At 41.4% G+C, this 15,576-nt stretch overlaps 1 protein-coding gene across 3 annotated transcripts in view; it reads right to left on the reverse strand.

The window, feature by feature from the left end:
• The window catches only part of anos1b (anosmin 1b), a 57,169-nt gene that overhangs the window by 6,936 nt on the left and 34,657 nt on the right, over positions 1-15,576 (reverse strand). For all 3 annotated transcript variants that reach the window (XM_086224102.1, XM_086224103.1, XM_086224101.1), the window contains 7 exons: positions 12,576-12,638; positions 11,766-11,973; positions 10,735-10,919; positions 8,277-8,406; positions 4,634-4,727; positions 4,127-4,367; positions 909-1,047 (listed from right to left, as the gene is read on the reverse strand). In XM_086224102.1, coding sequence (XP_086080228.1) covers positions 909-1,047; positions 4,127-4,367; positions 4,634-4,727; positions 8,277-8,406; positions 10,735-10,919; positions 11,766-11,973; positions 12,576-12,638 — 1,060 coding nt within the window. The remainder of the gene's footprint in view (positions 1-908; positions 1,048-4,126; positions 4,368-4,633; positions 4,728-8,276; positions 8,407-10,734; positions 10,920-11,765; positions 11,974-12,575; positions 12,639-15,576) is intronic.

The raw sequence follows: 15,576 nt of genomic DNA on the forward strand, positions 1-15,576 counted from the left end.
CGTGATAATCACAGTATTTGCATCTTGACTAGTTTCATGGGTAATTTATATCTATTTTGTACTCAAGTAAGCAGCACTGCAAAGATGTTCTCTAGTTTTTACAAAAACACATCATATGATGGACTGAACGTATGTTTCACAGCACATGGAATTCATAAATGTGTAATATTGTGCCAGGAATCTCATAAAGTGCTGGTGAGACTGCAGCTGCTAGCTAGCCTTCATTCACTCAGAGACACTGATTGGCTTTATCCAACCTAACTGACCCTCATTACACTTCTAAATTAACACGAATACTTCTAAATTATAAACTGTGATTTGTTCCATATGACTGGTACGTGGTTTGATAAGTGAGCTACAGCTGCCTTATAAATTCTCTGCTGCGCTGACCGAAGGGTCACCTATAAATACCTCTGTTGCCTGGCGACCATTAAAATGGCCACTTTCCACTGTATGCAGTGTTTGTCAGCGTGATTAAAAGGTGCAGCTGTAGGTAGGTAAAATATCCAGCAATGCAGATCTGAACTCACAGGAAAATCAATAATGTATGACTGTTAATAAGTGGGTGATGAGAATTGCATATGCAGCAATTCTTAATGGAAAACCAAGAGTTAGTAAATGTTGAAAAATATGTACTGGAGTCTTTATTAAAGGTGGGGTTTGCTGATGCTGCTGGCAATCACATTATCTCCACAAAGGAGGCACCAGGATCTAATAATGTGTATGGCATTTATATGTTGCCACTATATTCCTCTGCTGCGGGGCACAAATGAACAGAGATCTGCTGTCCACCTCCACAGGACCGAAAAGTTGTCACTCGCTGACTCTGTTCTGTACTTTTGTATTTTGTGCATGTGACTTGTCCACTTCTCCAGCAGAGGATGACAGTGGGGTTTTTTTCTTCTTACCTTTATGATGGATTGTAGTGAAGGCAATTTGGGCTCTAGGGCTCTTCAGTCTCTTTTGGCCCCAGTAGGCCACCGTCTGAACAGACAGGAAGTAGGTGGTAGCAGGCAGCAGACCCTGCAGCCACAGCTCACACTGCGCCTATAACACAACGAGTAATGGGATGGATTATAGAAACAATTCCTTGGCTACAACTGTGAGTGACCGGTATCTTAAAGTCAATTCATTTCTAAGCTAGAGGGCACTCAGAGAGCGAATACCCCTGCCAAGGCGGACTGAGCCCAACGTAGAACAAGCAATGATGTGGGGCCACGTACCTCAGACCACGCGTCGTACCGTACCCCCGTACCTTGGAGTGTGTGGCTGTTCAGTGGAGGGAGAGGGTGGCGAAACCACAACAGTATTTGGATTTTACACGAAGGAGCAGACCAACGAGTGAACTGTGGTGAAAATATCCCTTGCTGCGTCCATTAGGTGGCCCCAGAGAACAGACGTATTATGTTGTGGTACATCATGTGAGGACACCACAGAGTAATTTTGATGTCAGTCAACGTTACAACAGGCTCACTTCCTGTAACCCCAATGTGGCATTATTCATCTTGTAGAGGTCGAGGCTGCGGCTGTCATCTAACACTTCTGTCAGGGAAACATGATATAAAAAAAATTCATCCCATCGCCACAGTAACATCGTTTAATCAAAACTCTGTCTTCTTATTTTTTGTTTTTTACACATCACCAAGTTCTTGAGGCATGAACTGCACACTAGGAGGAGTATATCCCTGTAAAACATGTCATTTCCTAAAATAAAATGGAATTATGACCAAAGATGGCCTCAGAAATGCAGGGCAAGTTGGCCTCTCTTTCACATGTTACTTCCATTTGCCACAAGGTGGCGTTGTGGCTATTTAGCAGCAAAATTTTATGGACTTCCTCGGCCAATCCAACACCCTCCACCATGCATGGAAGTTGAATATTGGTAATGGTAATAAGAAAGAGGACGAATAGGAAATATATCAGAGGAACTATTATCGCAACCAAAGTCATTGCCAGAGTTATCATCCCCCTGCTCCTCTTCATCATCACCATCATCATCATCATCACCATCATCATCATCCTACCGAGAGATGCGAGTGCCTGCCTGTGTGATTGACAGTCTGACCTGTTCTGCATTAGCCTGCCATTTGACTGACAGCTCATTAACAAGCTCTTAGTCAGTTTCTGCTGTCCGTCTGCATGGACCTGAGCTAGTCACAACAAAGAGATGCTTGGATGATAACAAGTCTGTGTGTGTGAGTGTGTGTTTCTATATATATGTGTGTGTATACTTGTGAGACAAAAGCAAGTTAAAAGCACTCTCTCAGTGACCAGCAGAAAAAATGTGGTTGAAGCATTTCCACTGCGCCCAAGATAGACAAAACATATGGCCCGCACTGTTGAGTGTGCATGTAAGTGTGTGTATTTGTGACACACAGCAAAGAAAACCAGGATTTTATGTATTGGAGTGCATTCTGTCAGTTGACATCTCATTCAAGACACCCAAGTTTATTTGTATTAAGCAGATATTTTAAGTTTCAGTCACTTCCTCCAGTGTCCCCTTTTCAGGTTCGATGCCACATCTGTCCCCCAGCATTAATTCCAAATTGACAAAACTTATTGTTCGATGAAAATGCAGGAGAGGAAATGTATCATCTTCAGAGTGAGGCGCTGCTCCTTGGCTACTCTGTTCGCTACCTGTTGTGATGCTGCTGTCTGTGTGTGTCTAGTGGATGCAGCTGCAAGTAGGAAACACTAGTTAGGGGGCCTCATTTAAATTCCAGGCTTCCCAGCCATGCAGAACAGAGGACCAGACTAGAGATAAATGGCTCCACCAGGCCCAGTCTGGGATCGCCATCACTACTTAGGATAGCTAGCTCCATATGAGCGTGCTTCCATTAAAAGCTCTGGTATTTATGTTTTTGATTATTTCTTGAAGTGAATGTTCACATTACACATCAGTTAAGAGGAACCAAGGTTGAAGTATCCCAGGCAAAGAATACTTTCATCATGGAGTTGTTTTATCATTCTTAATTAAACAAATCTGAAAGAAAAGGTTCACTCATGTTCTGTTACGTCAAAGATGTAATATCTGTCTGTGTTTACAGTGATTATGGGTATTTTGGAGCTGCTGGCTGGACTTGGATGCATCCTGAAAATTTTGCATCATAATCACATATAATCACCTATAATCATTACAGCAGACACCCTCTTCTTAGTGAGACTTCTTAGTGTAGAACCACAACCCAACTGTTTTTCAACTGAGTTTGTTTCAGTAGAGTCACATGATAACTTGCACAGATGCATGTATTTGTTCTTTCTTCAGGTGTATATATTTCTTTCTATACACATTCATGACCTGACTGGAGCCTATGGTCCATTTATGGTGACAACGTGTTCTTAATAATCTGAAGATGAGCATGTAACTCGTAAAGTCACGTCTGACCCTAAATAAACCTCAGAAAAAGGGGACCCTCAGTGGGCGGATCTTCATTTTGTTCCTCTCATTTGGCATTTTTTCAATAAAGTATTTATGTCCCTCAGTCTTTGATATTTCCAAAGTGTGTTATGACCCATGTCTTACAGTTGTAAATGGTCAATATAAAGTTTGATTTTATAGAAAAAGGCCATTCTTACTAAAAAGCCCAATTGGGTAAAATATACCCCAATACAAAAAAAAAAAAAAGCTGCGTACATTTAGCTTGAAGCGAATGGCAACTGATGGCTAACAGCAGCAACGAAACATTTACCAGCTCTCAAAGTTCAGCATTCTGTATGATCCACCTCTTCTTTATCTATCTGTATGCCAAATAATACACCAACAGATTTGAGCTACAAACAAAAAGCCACTCTCCCCAACATGCAAGGAGGTATGATAGCCGCCCCCCCCCCCCCCCCCCCCCCATTGCTGCTTGGAGCTTTAACGAGGTTCCGACCATGAATGAGCCGGGGGCTGAGAGTTCGCCTTGGCAGAGGTATACGCTCTCTGAGTGCCCTCTAATTTACTAATTTAGTTTGGTAATGTTTGGTGTGGTTCAGTGTAATCCCCTGGTTCAGCAGTGACAAACACATTGAGCGCTACTGTATCTCATATAATGTCTGTAAGGGGTATTGAGGTTAGCAGGTTTGTGGTTCATGTGTCAATCACAATGTTCAGTGTGAGTGCGCGTAGAGAGAGCTTTCTTACCCCATCGGTCAATCTGCTGCTGCTTTCCTTTTTACGCCCCTGTTCTGGTGCTTGTGGCTGTGCAGGCCGGGTGTGCATCTTGTTATTCATTATATGTGCTTGCAGAGAATGTGTGTGTTTGTGCACTGAGTGCGTATGTCGAGACATCCAGGTGACCCTGTAGTTGTGGACAGGCAGGTCTCCCTCCCTTGGGGGTTCCCACTGTATTAAGACAGCAGCAGAGAGCCCATTTCCTCTTGACCTGGAGGGGAAGACATCAAGCAGCATCACAGCATGAATGTCAACAAATTAACAATCACAAACAAGAAAATGTAGCACTTCCTTGTACGTGATGTTTAGAAGTAGCTGTTGCTGAAAAGTAGTATGCTCAACATAGGGTTAGCAATACTGATCCAAGAAATAAGTTGAACTTGATATGGAAAGTATGTATGAAGGTAGGTAACTATGCCAGCAAGGAAAGCAACAAACAGATTAATCTACTAAATCATCTCTAAGTTACTTGGATACCTTTCTGTAAACTGGGAGCCTGGTCCAGAGCCCATCCACTCCAGAGTCTGGTTGCTGACCCTGATATTTATGGGGTATTCTGGAGGAGAGGGGTCTGCAGTGAGATGAAGACAGAAACCAGTTATCTTCAAAATAAAGTCATCCGCAGCCCCGTCATGATTATCTCACGGACACTTGAACCACCTCAGATGAGTGAGAAGATCAGGTTTTTGAGGCGTCATCTGCTGCCTTGTTGGTAAGAAAGGGTCACATTATAGTCTGAGGTTTTGGCTGGAAGTCTTCAACATTCTGATTTGTATTTATTGGAACTTCTATTGAACAATATGAGATGAGATTCAGTTTTCAGTTTGTGTTTACTGAGATTAGTGCTGTCACAATCAATCGATGAATCCACTGAAAGAAAATGAATCAACAGTTATTTTTCTAGGTAATTAATCATCCCAATGATCGTCAAAAATACTGAATGATGATCGTGATCTTTAGTTGCATCCCTAACTGAGATATACTGAGATATTACATGAGGACTGCAGTCAGCCATGCTCAGATGTAATGCTCGGTTCTATATAGTTAATTCTTCTGTACTAGTCGTGTTTCTGTTGCAAGATTGCATGTTGTTGCATGATCAGATCCGCTTCTGGATTAATTCCCAAATCTGATTGTTTCATAAATCTAATGAAAATGAATCTACAGCTATTTTAGTTATCCCACACGGGTGATCATAGTAACTCTTTGGTGGAGGTAACAGCTACCGAGTTCTTTGCCAGCCACAGTTGTCTTGACTGATAAAATCAATTGTTGATTAATCATACTTTTACTTAAGGCAACCTTTAAAGACAGTTGATGTAAAAAGAGTGAAATTTCATCCCTTGTACTCTGGGGAAAAAAAGCCTGACTGTGTACAGTGCTGTATGACTGGTATTTAGATCATGAACCCTGAAAAGCGGAGTCTGTCCATTTGATGACTTCATAACCTGTGCAGCAGCGGAGTAAAATAAGAAGCCATTCTAGGGGGGAAAGGACTAATTTCCTCTTGGTCTCATTCAAGTCAACTCAGGCAATTAGATTTATAGCATCAAAGGTGAGCGATACAGGAGAAGCCTGACGACTCCCCTTTCAGTAGCTACCACGACGCAGACCAAAGGAGACCACCACTAGACACCATTTGCCTCCAAGAAGAAAACCTGAGCTCGCTGCTCTTTCAACACTGGCTCTGTGTCTCATTAGAACCTCATATCCCCATGCTGTATTTGATTAAAACTACAAAATAGAACTGATTAGAACTACATCCCCCATGGACAAGTTGTTCTTGGGTGACCCAGACGCAGAGATCAAAGTTGGGGCAACAAATCAGCATCGAAAGACCTGGACTGGTTGTGTGAGCACGTATGGGTGTTTCTGTGGAATAAGGAGAGACTCTTAGGGGAATTAGAGCTTCACAATCAGAACCAAAACACACATTTTCACTCTCTTTCCCCTTGTTTCAGCTGGATTTCATTCCAATATTTCTTGCAGATGAAGACGTCAGGATGAGTTTTCTGATGAAGACATTCCCGCGTAATTACTGCTGGCAGGTCCCACGCAACACTATTACTCGTAGTAGAATGAAGAATGGATTTTCAAATCCAAATTCTCTGTCTGGTTAGCATCAGGTCACAGTGGGAGAACCTCAACAGAAGAACCTGTTGACATCTGCCAGCTTCCTGCTTTGTGACCCGTGACCTCCAGCCCTTGACTAATCAGACTAATGAACTGGAAACACAAGACTCTGACTGCTATCAGATGGTTTTTGGAATGTCTAAGTGTGTCTTTAACCTTTGACCCAAGACTTCAAAAATACATATGAGAGTACACACACATGCCCAAAAAGATAATTCAGCAATTATTGGAAATTTGCTTTTTGGTCAATAGTTAAACATCTCATTAATAAATGATTTCAACCATTCACATTAAAAATGAAGCTCCAGCTCCTGTTAAGCATCCAACCGACTTGGCTAACTAATTAAAGAAGAGACAGTACTGCAGCGCCAGTCACAACATGAACGGACCACAGTGAAACTTGAATTCCTGATACAATAATAGAAGTGGAAAAAGAGGACAACAATCAGCCTCTCTCTTTGGATTCATCTGACTAGTGAACACTGAACATTACATGTCACCGATTGTGTGCCACTCTCTACAGCCCCTTTTAAAACAGTAGAAGGTAGGAACCAAACTATCTCATGCAAGGGGAAGCAAACGAGAAACTGAAAGGTTACAAAAATGAACAAAAAATTAAGTTATGAATCATAACGAAATAGTCGTATAAAATAATAAGCTTACAAGTTAATAAGCAACATAAACAATGACAGGAACTTAAGATACAGGAGTGACCAAAAATGGCATTGAGGTTAGACTTTCACCAAACAGACGATTAGCTTAGCTGAAAGACGGGCGGCAAAATCCACCAACAGCATACCTTTGTGTGAGTGTAACGACATAAAAGGCTATGAAATGTGACCAATTCTCATCACAGGAAGCCACTAAACTCCAAATATTTAACATTTAGATAGAAAGATTTGATTTAACATTTAATGAGTGAACTTGAGGAATGCTGGTAGTCAGATTTTTGTTACCTTTGGAAAGAGGCCTGTTAGCAATTTGCCCATGTTTCTAGTCGTCATGCTAAGCAGCTCTAACGTGTAAAGGACAGATATGAGAGCGGTATCAATCATCTCATCTGAGCCTCCACAAGAGAGCAAATAAGCATATTTCTGAAAATTCTGACCATTCCTTGAATACGATGATGGGCCAATGTGAATGTGGAGTGTTGTTGCAGTGGTGGAATGTGATACATCAGACACCTTTTCATAATCTCCCCAAAGAGTTAACTGATAAAGAAGATCTTTCCAGAGTTCGGTCCAAACCAAAGTCATTATTCATATACAAACAGGCCCCAGCCAATCCTGGCAGGGGATTCCTGATCCGAGCCAATCCTGGCACTGCACCAACATGACCTAAGTCTGCTAAGCATTAGAGTTGGGATGTACTCTGTGTGTGTGTGTGTGTGTGTGTGTGTGTGTGTGTGTGTGTGTGTGTGTGTGTGTGTGTGTGTCAGAGAGAGAAAGAAACTATCTGTCTTACACACAGTTTCACCCTGTCTTACTGACCCTCACCAGGGATTTCATTCTGGCACTAAAAAATTGAATGCATGCGAGTGTGTGTGTGTGTGTGCGTGTGTGTGTGTGTGTGTGTGTGTGTGTGTGTGTGTGTGTGTGTGCGTGCATGCGTATGTATGTATGTCTATACAGTACACACAAATATATTCACATGCAGTTGAGTGTATCGTCTGTATCCTGTCTGAGTTTTGCGGACTGCCAGTTTATACGTTATCCATCAACTTTGAGTGAAGGAGAGACAAAGAACAGGGGAGGAGAGGACAGGAAATGTTCCTTCGTCCTCAGAGAGGTGTAATATCTCTCATACAGTGACATAAATGGAACACAAGAATCACTATTTTGCTCAGTATCTCATGACAGAATATCAGAATTCACAGTTAGGGTATGGAAACATAGGAGTAATCATCACCGTCTGTGGGACACTTTTAACAGCTGCCTCAAGAAATTGTGTGTGTGCCTGCGTGCCTGTGTGCCTGCGTGCGTGTTACCTTTACTGGAGATGTAATGTTTGCTGGGTGTGGTGAAACCTCTGCTGCCGTGGCTGTTGATGGCTGCCACTCTGAACTGGTACCAACGCTGAGGTCTCACATCTGGCAGAACCACATCTTCAGAAAGGGTCTAAAAAAAATACAAACCAATCACATATCTTACTGTTTTCTTATCATTATAAATCAAAGAAAGAAATGTATATCAGCAGTGCATGATTTCTGTAACAAACATGGTGTGTGCTTTGCTGTCGACATGAGGAAGAAGAGCAGTGAGATGAGCCCAGACATTAAAGTCAAAGATTAGTCAGTTTTGGGACGTCACACAACAGATGAGGTCAATATATGTTATGGTTTTATAAATTTTGGCCTAATTATTAAATGATAGAAATTCCTATGATGCCTTTGATTTCTTTTTATTACCTCGTTGTAGGTTTACATCACGTTATTGTGTTCTGAACTAGTTTCTCTTGCTCTTACCATTCATCCTGGCTGGTATTTGTGTATTCATTTTCCATTACAGAGCCCAAGGAAAAAGAAATAACATTTTTTCTAATGGTTACAAATTACTTTAGTACATGAGTCATAAAGTATTTCATTTCTTCATTATCTTGATCCTTGAAGAGACGGAAAGGATCAAATTTATAGAGAATAAACAGTGAAATCTCAGAGGCTGATTAGTAAACAAATCCTCCAAATTGTACACGCATGATGAATATTTATACAGGTCCAATGTGTGTTTCAGTTCTGATACTGATACAGATACCTGGGTTTAAGGTATCAAGTGATACCCAAAACCAAAGCGCCAGTGTTTAATTAATAAACTGCATGCCTAGGAGCTGTGACTGTACCACATGAGTGAACCTATTCTCATGGAGTTAATTATCTCTGTCTGAAACTCTTCAGCCAGCAGCAGCAGCTGGGAAGCTGAAACTATACGCGAGCCGTGATGCGTTCCATATTCGGTCCAGACCAGTCACCTCATGGAGGAAGCCAATTTCAGCCACAGAAATCTAATTTTTTTCAGCCACTAACCAAAGCGTATGACCAAAGCTGAGTGCTGGAATGTAAATGGAGTGTTACACTGAGAGTTTAGCCTTCAGCTAATGCTAAAGAAAATTTGAATATATTTTCACAAATAAAGTTGGAAAGACAAACTACCTGGTAATATGCTGCCCCCTGTTGACTTGGAGTGTACAACAGGAAGTGTTAGTTTGCTTTGAGCGGCCACAAACGAAAACTTTAATGTAGCAGATGGATGTATGTATGATGTAGCTTTACACTTTACAAAAAGGCCGCACAAAAACATAGAATTTAATTGAATAGATCAGTCACACTGATCTGACCCATTCAGTCTAGCTATTTCAGTCAGTGACAGACAGACATGCAATATCTGCACATGACTGGTGCATCTTCGGGCCTACGTGGTCTTCATACTATATCACTAATAAATGTTTTTTATTTGACTGTATATTGCTGATTCGAGTCAAAGCCCTTCAGGTAAATGATATCCTGTCATTGCTTACAAGTCCATTATAAATCTTTCTCCAATCTTGTGTTCTTAGATGTAGAAGAGTCACAAATGAATGTGCTGCAAAGTCAAATATACACAGTCTAATTATAGTGAAATAAAATAATTGCCCAAATTATGGTGAAAACGGCCAAAGATTCACGTTTTGTCTCAGTGACAGTGTAAATGTAATAGCTGCTAAAAGTCTACTCATCCACGATCACATACACACGCACACACACACACACACACATACACACACACACACACACACACACACACGAGCTGCCATCTATTTAAGTCCATAATGAGCGTTCAGTCATTCAAAGTCAGTCGGGGGAACGACTGTGGCTGCCTGTGGTTCCGTTTTAAGCTCTGCTTATTTACCTAACCTCACACAGGCACACACACGTGGATACACAGTGCACACACACACATACATTCACACACATACAGTTTACCCTGGCAGAATGGGAGACTGGCTGGGGAGGAGAGGTTTAGACAGTAAGGCAGCAGACTGATGAGGTGGAAACAGTCTAACATCCATTGCCATAGTTGAGAAGTTTCATCATTCGAGGCAAATTGAGAGTTACGAGGTAAAGACATGTTGCAAACTTTGTGGCATTGTTCCGCTGTTTAAGGCAAAGGAATCAATTTTTCTAGCTTTCCTTAAAGTTGCTGGTTAAACAGAAAAAATATGAAACAGCTACATGTTACATGTGTTTTGTCCTGGCTTAGCGACAGCTTCCCAGATCCAGCCAATATCCCTGAATGAAGTAGAGGAATCATCCGGATCAGCATAATGATTAAAAAAAAAGAAAAAATTCATCAACCTTAAACGGCGCCTGAATTTCTTCAATGAGAAGAATCAAAAATCTTAATGATCTCGATATCAGACACCTTCAATCAGACAGAACTGTGGTGAAAGGTGGCAAGCTACTGGTTAGTTACCATGGCAACAGTGATCCATGCAGAGGCATGATCTTCACTGGGGTGAATGCCTATGTTCCAGCGAGACTGCAGGATGTAAATGATGGGCTCCACGCTGACGTTGAACTTTGACACCCACAGCACCTTCACACGACCTTCTGAATCTTCCACAAAGCTCATCTCTCTACGAGGCTTCAGAGGAACACCTGCAGGAAGAGGAGAGCATTCTTGCTTCATGCTAACATTCATAAAATTGAATCATTCATATGATGTATAGAATATAACAGCATTTATACTTGTCACTTCACCCAAATGTCACCACATAAACATCTGAGGTTGTTGGCACTCCTGCCACACCTCATGCAGACTCAGGATGGAACTAACAAAAGCAAGACCACCTGGGACACCGGATGAAGTCCATTCATTTAGCAGAAACCTTAAACTGAAAGGCTACTTGCAGTGCATGTATTGACGTATGCTAGAAAGTATGCTAAGTGCTACAGTATGAAAACGGCCAAACATAAACAGCTGCAGACATGTAGTACTTCAATTTATGAATAGGAATCCACATTTCACACGCATACACAGAGGTCGGAGTCAGAACGGTTGGAAACTACAGAGAAACAAAAGCCTGAGGAACAACTGATGTTATGCTACTTGAACTGAGATCTACTTTATACAGCTTCTCTGATGGAGGACATGCTTGTGGGTTTAGAAGATATTCAGCAACCACTTTCTAAATTCAGTCTTTAATAAATGTGTCTTCCAGTGTATGTGCAGCTGGTGCCCTTCCTAGCAGGTAGGTCGGCCCCGTCACATTGCCCAGCATGCTGACATTTGCACACACCCTCCAATAACACCTTCAGATGGTAAATCAGGGCTCTGTCCCTGGAGAAAAAAAGCATTGCTAATACAAAATATTCTTAGTTATATTGTGTGAAGCATTAGACTAAAACACCATAAATATTACGTAAAGTCCAATAAAAAACTATGAACTCTTTGAGGGGATTCTCAGTTACAGTCCCAGCCAGCTGCCAGGAGGTTGCATTCACCTTTATATAGATTGGCTGGAGCTTGGCAAGTGTGTCCGCAACCATTGGAGCAGCACTTCCTGGAGGACGGGCAATGTTGGTCTAATGAGCAGCTTTCCACGCAGGCTGCGGCAAATCCAGTGGCACGCTGAGGCGGAGGGCAGTCACCCTGTCTGGATGACCTCAGAGATGTCAGAAACTCCCTGCTCGTCGCACACTCGGTTTGCTTCTGATGGAGGGGGAGTAAATACACATCAGGAAGGGAAAACACACACACACACACACACACACACATACACACACACACACACACACACATACGCCAGAGGTGAAAACATTTCCTTTGGTTAACTTCAACTGATTATTTTATGGCTGCCCTTGTGTTTTGGGCTGAAAAGGATGAGTGTGTGTGTGTGTGTGTGTGTGTGTGTGTGTGTGTGTGTGTATGTATTTCTCTGTGAGCACATGGCGGCATATCAGTTCAACCTCTGTTGGCTAGTCAGCCATCCAGACGGTATTATGCTTCGGCTATTGTGATGAAAATCGAATCTATCTGAAAACCACCGTGACCGGCTCTGTAAATAATCATTTAGGGCCACACACACACACACAAAACTCATGCAGACACTCATGTGTGTATACATTTGGAGGCTTATAAACATGTTATTCATAACATACATAAATAAGCATACAGCCATGATGTTCATTTATGGCATATGGCGACTAAAAACTGAGCCAGATGCCAGCAAAGGCAAGTTTCTAGTGATGATATTTCATGATATTCCTACTGAGGATGTTGTGACTTGCACCAACACACGCGCTCTGTTTTACCTCACAGGACTTTGGAGAGAGCATCTTCCTGGTTTCCCACAGCTCTTTGCACGGATGAAGGCACTGCACAAGAAAAAAAAACAAACATACAGAAAGAAATAAACAAATAAGGCTGTAAGCATAATGACGGAAGTGTTTTGCAACTGACACTTAGCTAACCGTGAGGTAAAAATCTGAATTACATCACTGCTGTTAAAAGAAGCCAATGTTTAAGTACAAGGATGATATGACAGCACTGAGCAAATAAATAACCCCCCCCCCCCAAAAAAGCAGCAGCACTTCCAAAAAAACACGTCATCGTTTAAACAGGTAGAGAACACAAAAGGATTCAAACAGACATTTTGAAAGCGCTCTCACAGTCCCATCTGGTTTGCCACCTCATAGAAGTGGTGAATGATGGCTCTTACCAAATTAAAACCAGACAACATATAAAAACTGTGGTTTAACCCTCCACCTCCACCCTCCCTTCTGTCTGTGTGTCTCTCTCTCAACATCCCAGCATGCCTGGCTTCAATCATTTCTCCAATTTATTCCATCTCACTGCTTCCAGGAACAAAACTAACCAAAAAAAGCCATAAAAACTAAAATCTAAACAAATAAATGGCTACTTTTTTGATGAAAATGGCTTCTCCGAAAACCTCAGCTGTTTTAAATAGACTCATTTGCTGAGTGATGACTAGCCTGTGTAATTTTCAAATGACAACTGTGGGCTTTTAAGGGTTCATCATCTCACTTGAGCGCTGTGTTACAGACATGCAAACACTATATAGAAACCGGGATTCCTATAGCGTCAACAAACAAAAGCCAGTTGAAACCACATGTGTCTGGTTTCTGAACCAGTGGGACATAAAATAGGGTCTCGGCATGAAGCATGATAGTTGTTTCATGTTCTACATTTGGTTCATTTCATTTAAGTCATGGAAGAAAATGTTTGGTTTTGTTTAAAGCGACACTTCGCATTTAATGTTGTCTTTGAGTATTAAAGCTGAAACTCTTGCCCTGGAGTACACACAAAATGTTGTCGTCATTTTAGAGAGTCCCGTAGCTGCAACCAGTGGGGTAGCCAGTGTGATACTCACAATAGCACAATATAATCAGGCTGCACAATGTTGAAGGGGAAGAAAAGCAGTTGTGATTATTTTGACTGATATTGCTATTGTGGTATGGTTTGTGATGTCAGGAAACGTGTTAATTTGTCTAATTTCCGCTGAAACACCCATTGAATAAGTAATGGTAGAATATATTGAGTCGGCAACCCCAGAGTAATTCATTTAAAATGGTATTTTGACACACAATTAGCCCTCAATAAATATTGCACCTTCCAGTGATTGCGGGTTTGATTAATTTCAAAACTCAGGAACATTTCAGGATTTTGTTTATGAGCTGCATTTGGAGAGAGAAAACTGAAAATATCACCTAATGTGAGCAAACAAAAACATCAGTTCACAAAGAAACTTCACTAAATAGGAACAGTTAAAGCGCACCAACGCCGTTGTAGCAAACATCAAAACAATTAGCCGCTGGGACCACTATATTTTTTTATATTGTTACAAGGTGCTCTTTTTAAATAATGCAACCGGTTCTTTAGTATTAGTTGTATTAAATGAACGTGACTCATCTTTGGTTTCATCTTCTGATAATACAGAACCAGTCCACTGTGTGTGAGGTACAGTATGTGCTGAGATGATTACTGTGACGATGGTGGTTTTGAGGTTGTTGGATGTCATCTGAGCGTACCCACTATGACAGACTACATCACTGGTTACAACAGCATACAAAGTTAAAAAACAAAAAACATTACAAAAAATAAAATAAAAAAAGTCAAACCCATCTTCTGTGAGATCAATTGAAACATTTGAGTTCAATATAAATGATCCTCGTGGTCGGATATGTTTCAAATGTTTTCATGCAAGAGTTTCGTGTACGTTTTGATCAGTTAATCTTAAATTAAAGTTAAAATTCAAAACAGAAGTGCAACACACAAAAGAAATGTACAGAAACCGCTGACTTAAGAGGGCTGAATGAATCGTTGATTGTGGGTTGACATGCATCCATTTGTGGCACGGCACAATTTAGGCTTCTCTTCCATTGATGAACATGAATGGGATTGTCTGGAACAATCTGATCATGTGGATGTTCGACAACGATGTGATGACTATGTGCGCTTTTCTGCCATGAAAGCTGACCACAGCTTTTGCTCGACATTCAGAGGCAGATGACAAACTTTTAACTGCAATGTTTGAGGCTTAAGATTTCTCTGAGACACACACAGTTCCTGAAAACTATCACCTGAAGTTATTTTACCCTCTTTGTCCCTACAGCAAGTGATGGTACATTCCTGAAAGGGTTTGAGGAGACACAGAGATAATATAAAGACACACACACACACACACACACACACACGCACACACACTCTGCTGTAACTAGATCCTGAACTAAACTGCCCGAAATACTGCATAGACACACGCAAGCACTGATATGCTGTCTCTTTTACACCCCTTCACTCCATCCTCCATCCAAACCCTTCCCCCATCATCCTTTGCTGCCACTTTGATCAGATACAGACACATTTCATTTTTCATTCCTCTCCTTTTGTCCTTTCCCCTCCTCCCCTCATTCTCCCCCCTTACACCCATGGCCATAATCCTCTGAGTTGTGTCTCCTGTCTTCACCCCATCACTCCTCCTCTCTTCCTTCACCTCTCTGCCTTCTTTCTTTCCTCACCTCCATTCGTTGCAGCTATAATCTCTCCCTGCCTTCCCTCTTTCCATCGCTCAACCTTTTCCTCTTTCATTTCAAGCATCAACCTCCAAAGTCGCAGTAGGCCATTAAAGAATAATTACCTATTTAGGCATTGTTTTTGAATTAAATGGCTCGTAATATTTCTAAAAAAGGTTTTAGGGCTCTGGAAAAGTGGTTGAAACATATTAATGTCACATATGAATAATGCGTGTTTTGATATTACAGCTTCTTTAAAGCATACACTCTTTTGAAATGTTCT

The sequence above is a fragment of the Aulostomus chinensis genome, chromosome 14, assembly GCF_037954235.1.
Source record: "Aulostomus chinensis isolate RoL2024-O1b breed Wild chromosome 14, RoL_Achi_v1.0, whole genome shotgun sequence".
NCBI lineage: Eukaryota > Metazoa > Chordata > Actinopteri > Syngnathiformes > Aulostomidae > Aulostomus > Aulostomus chinensis.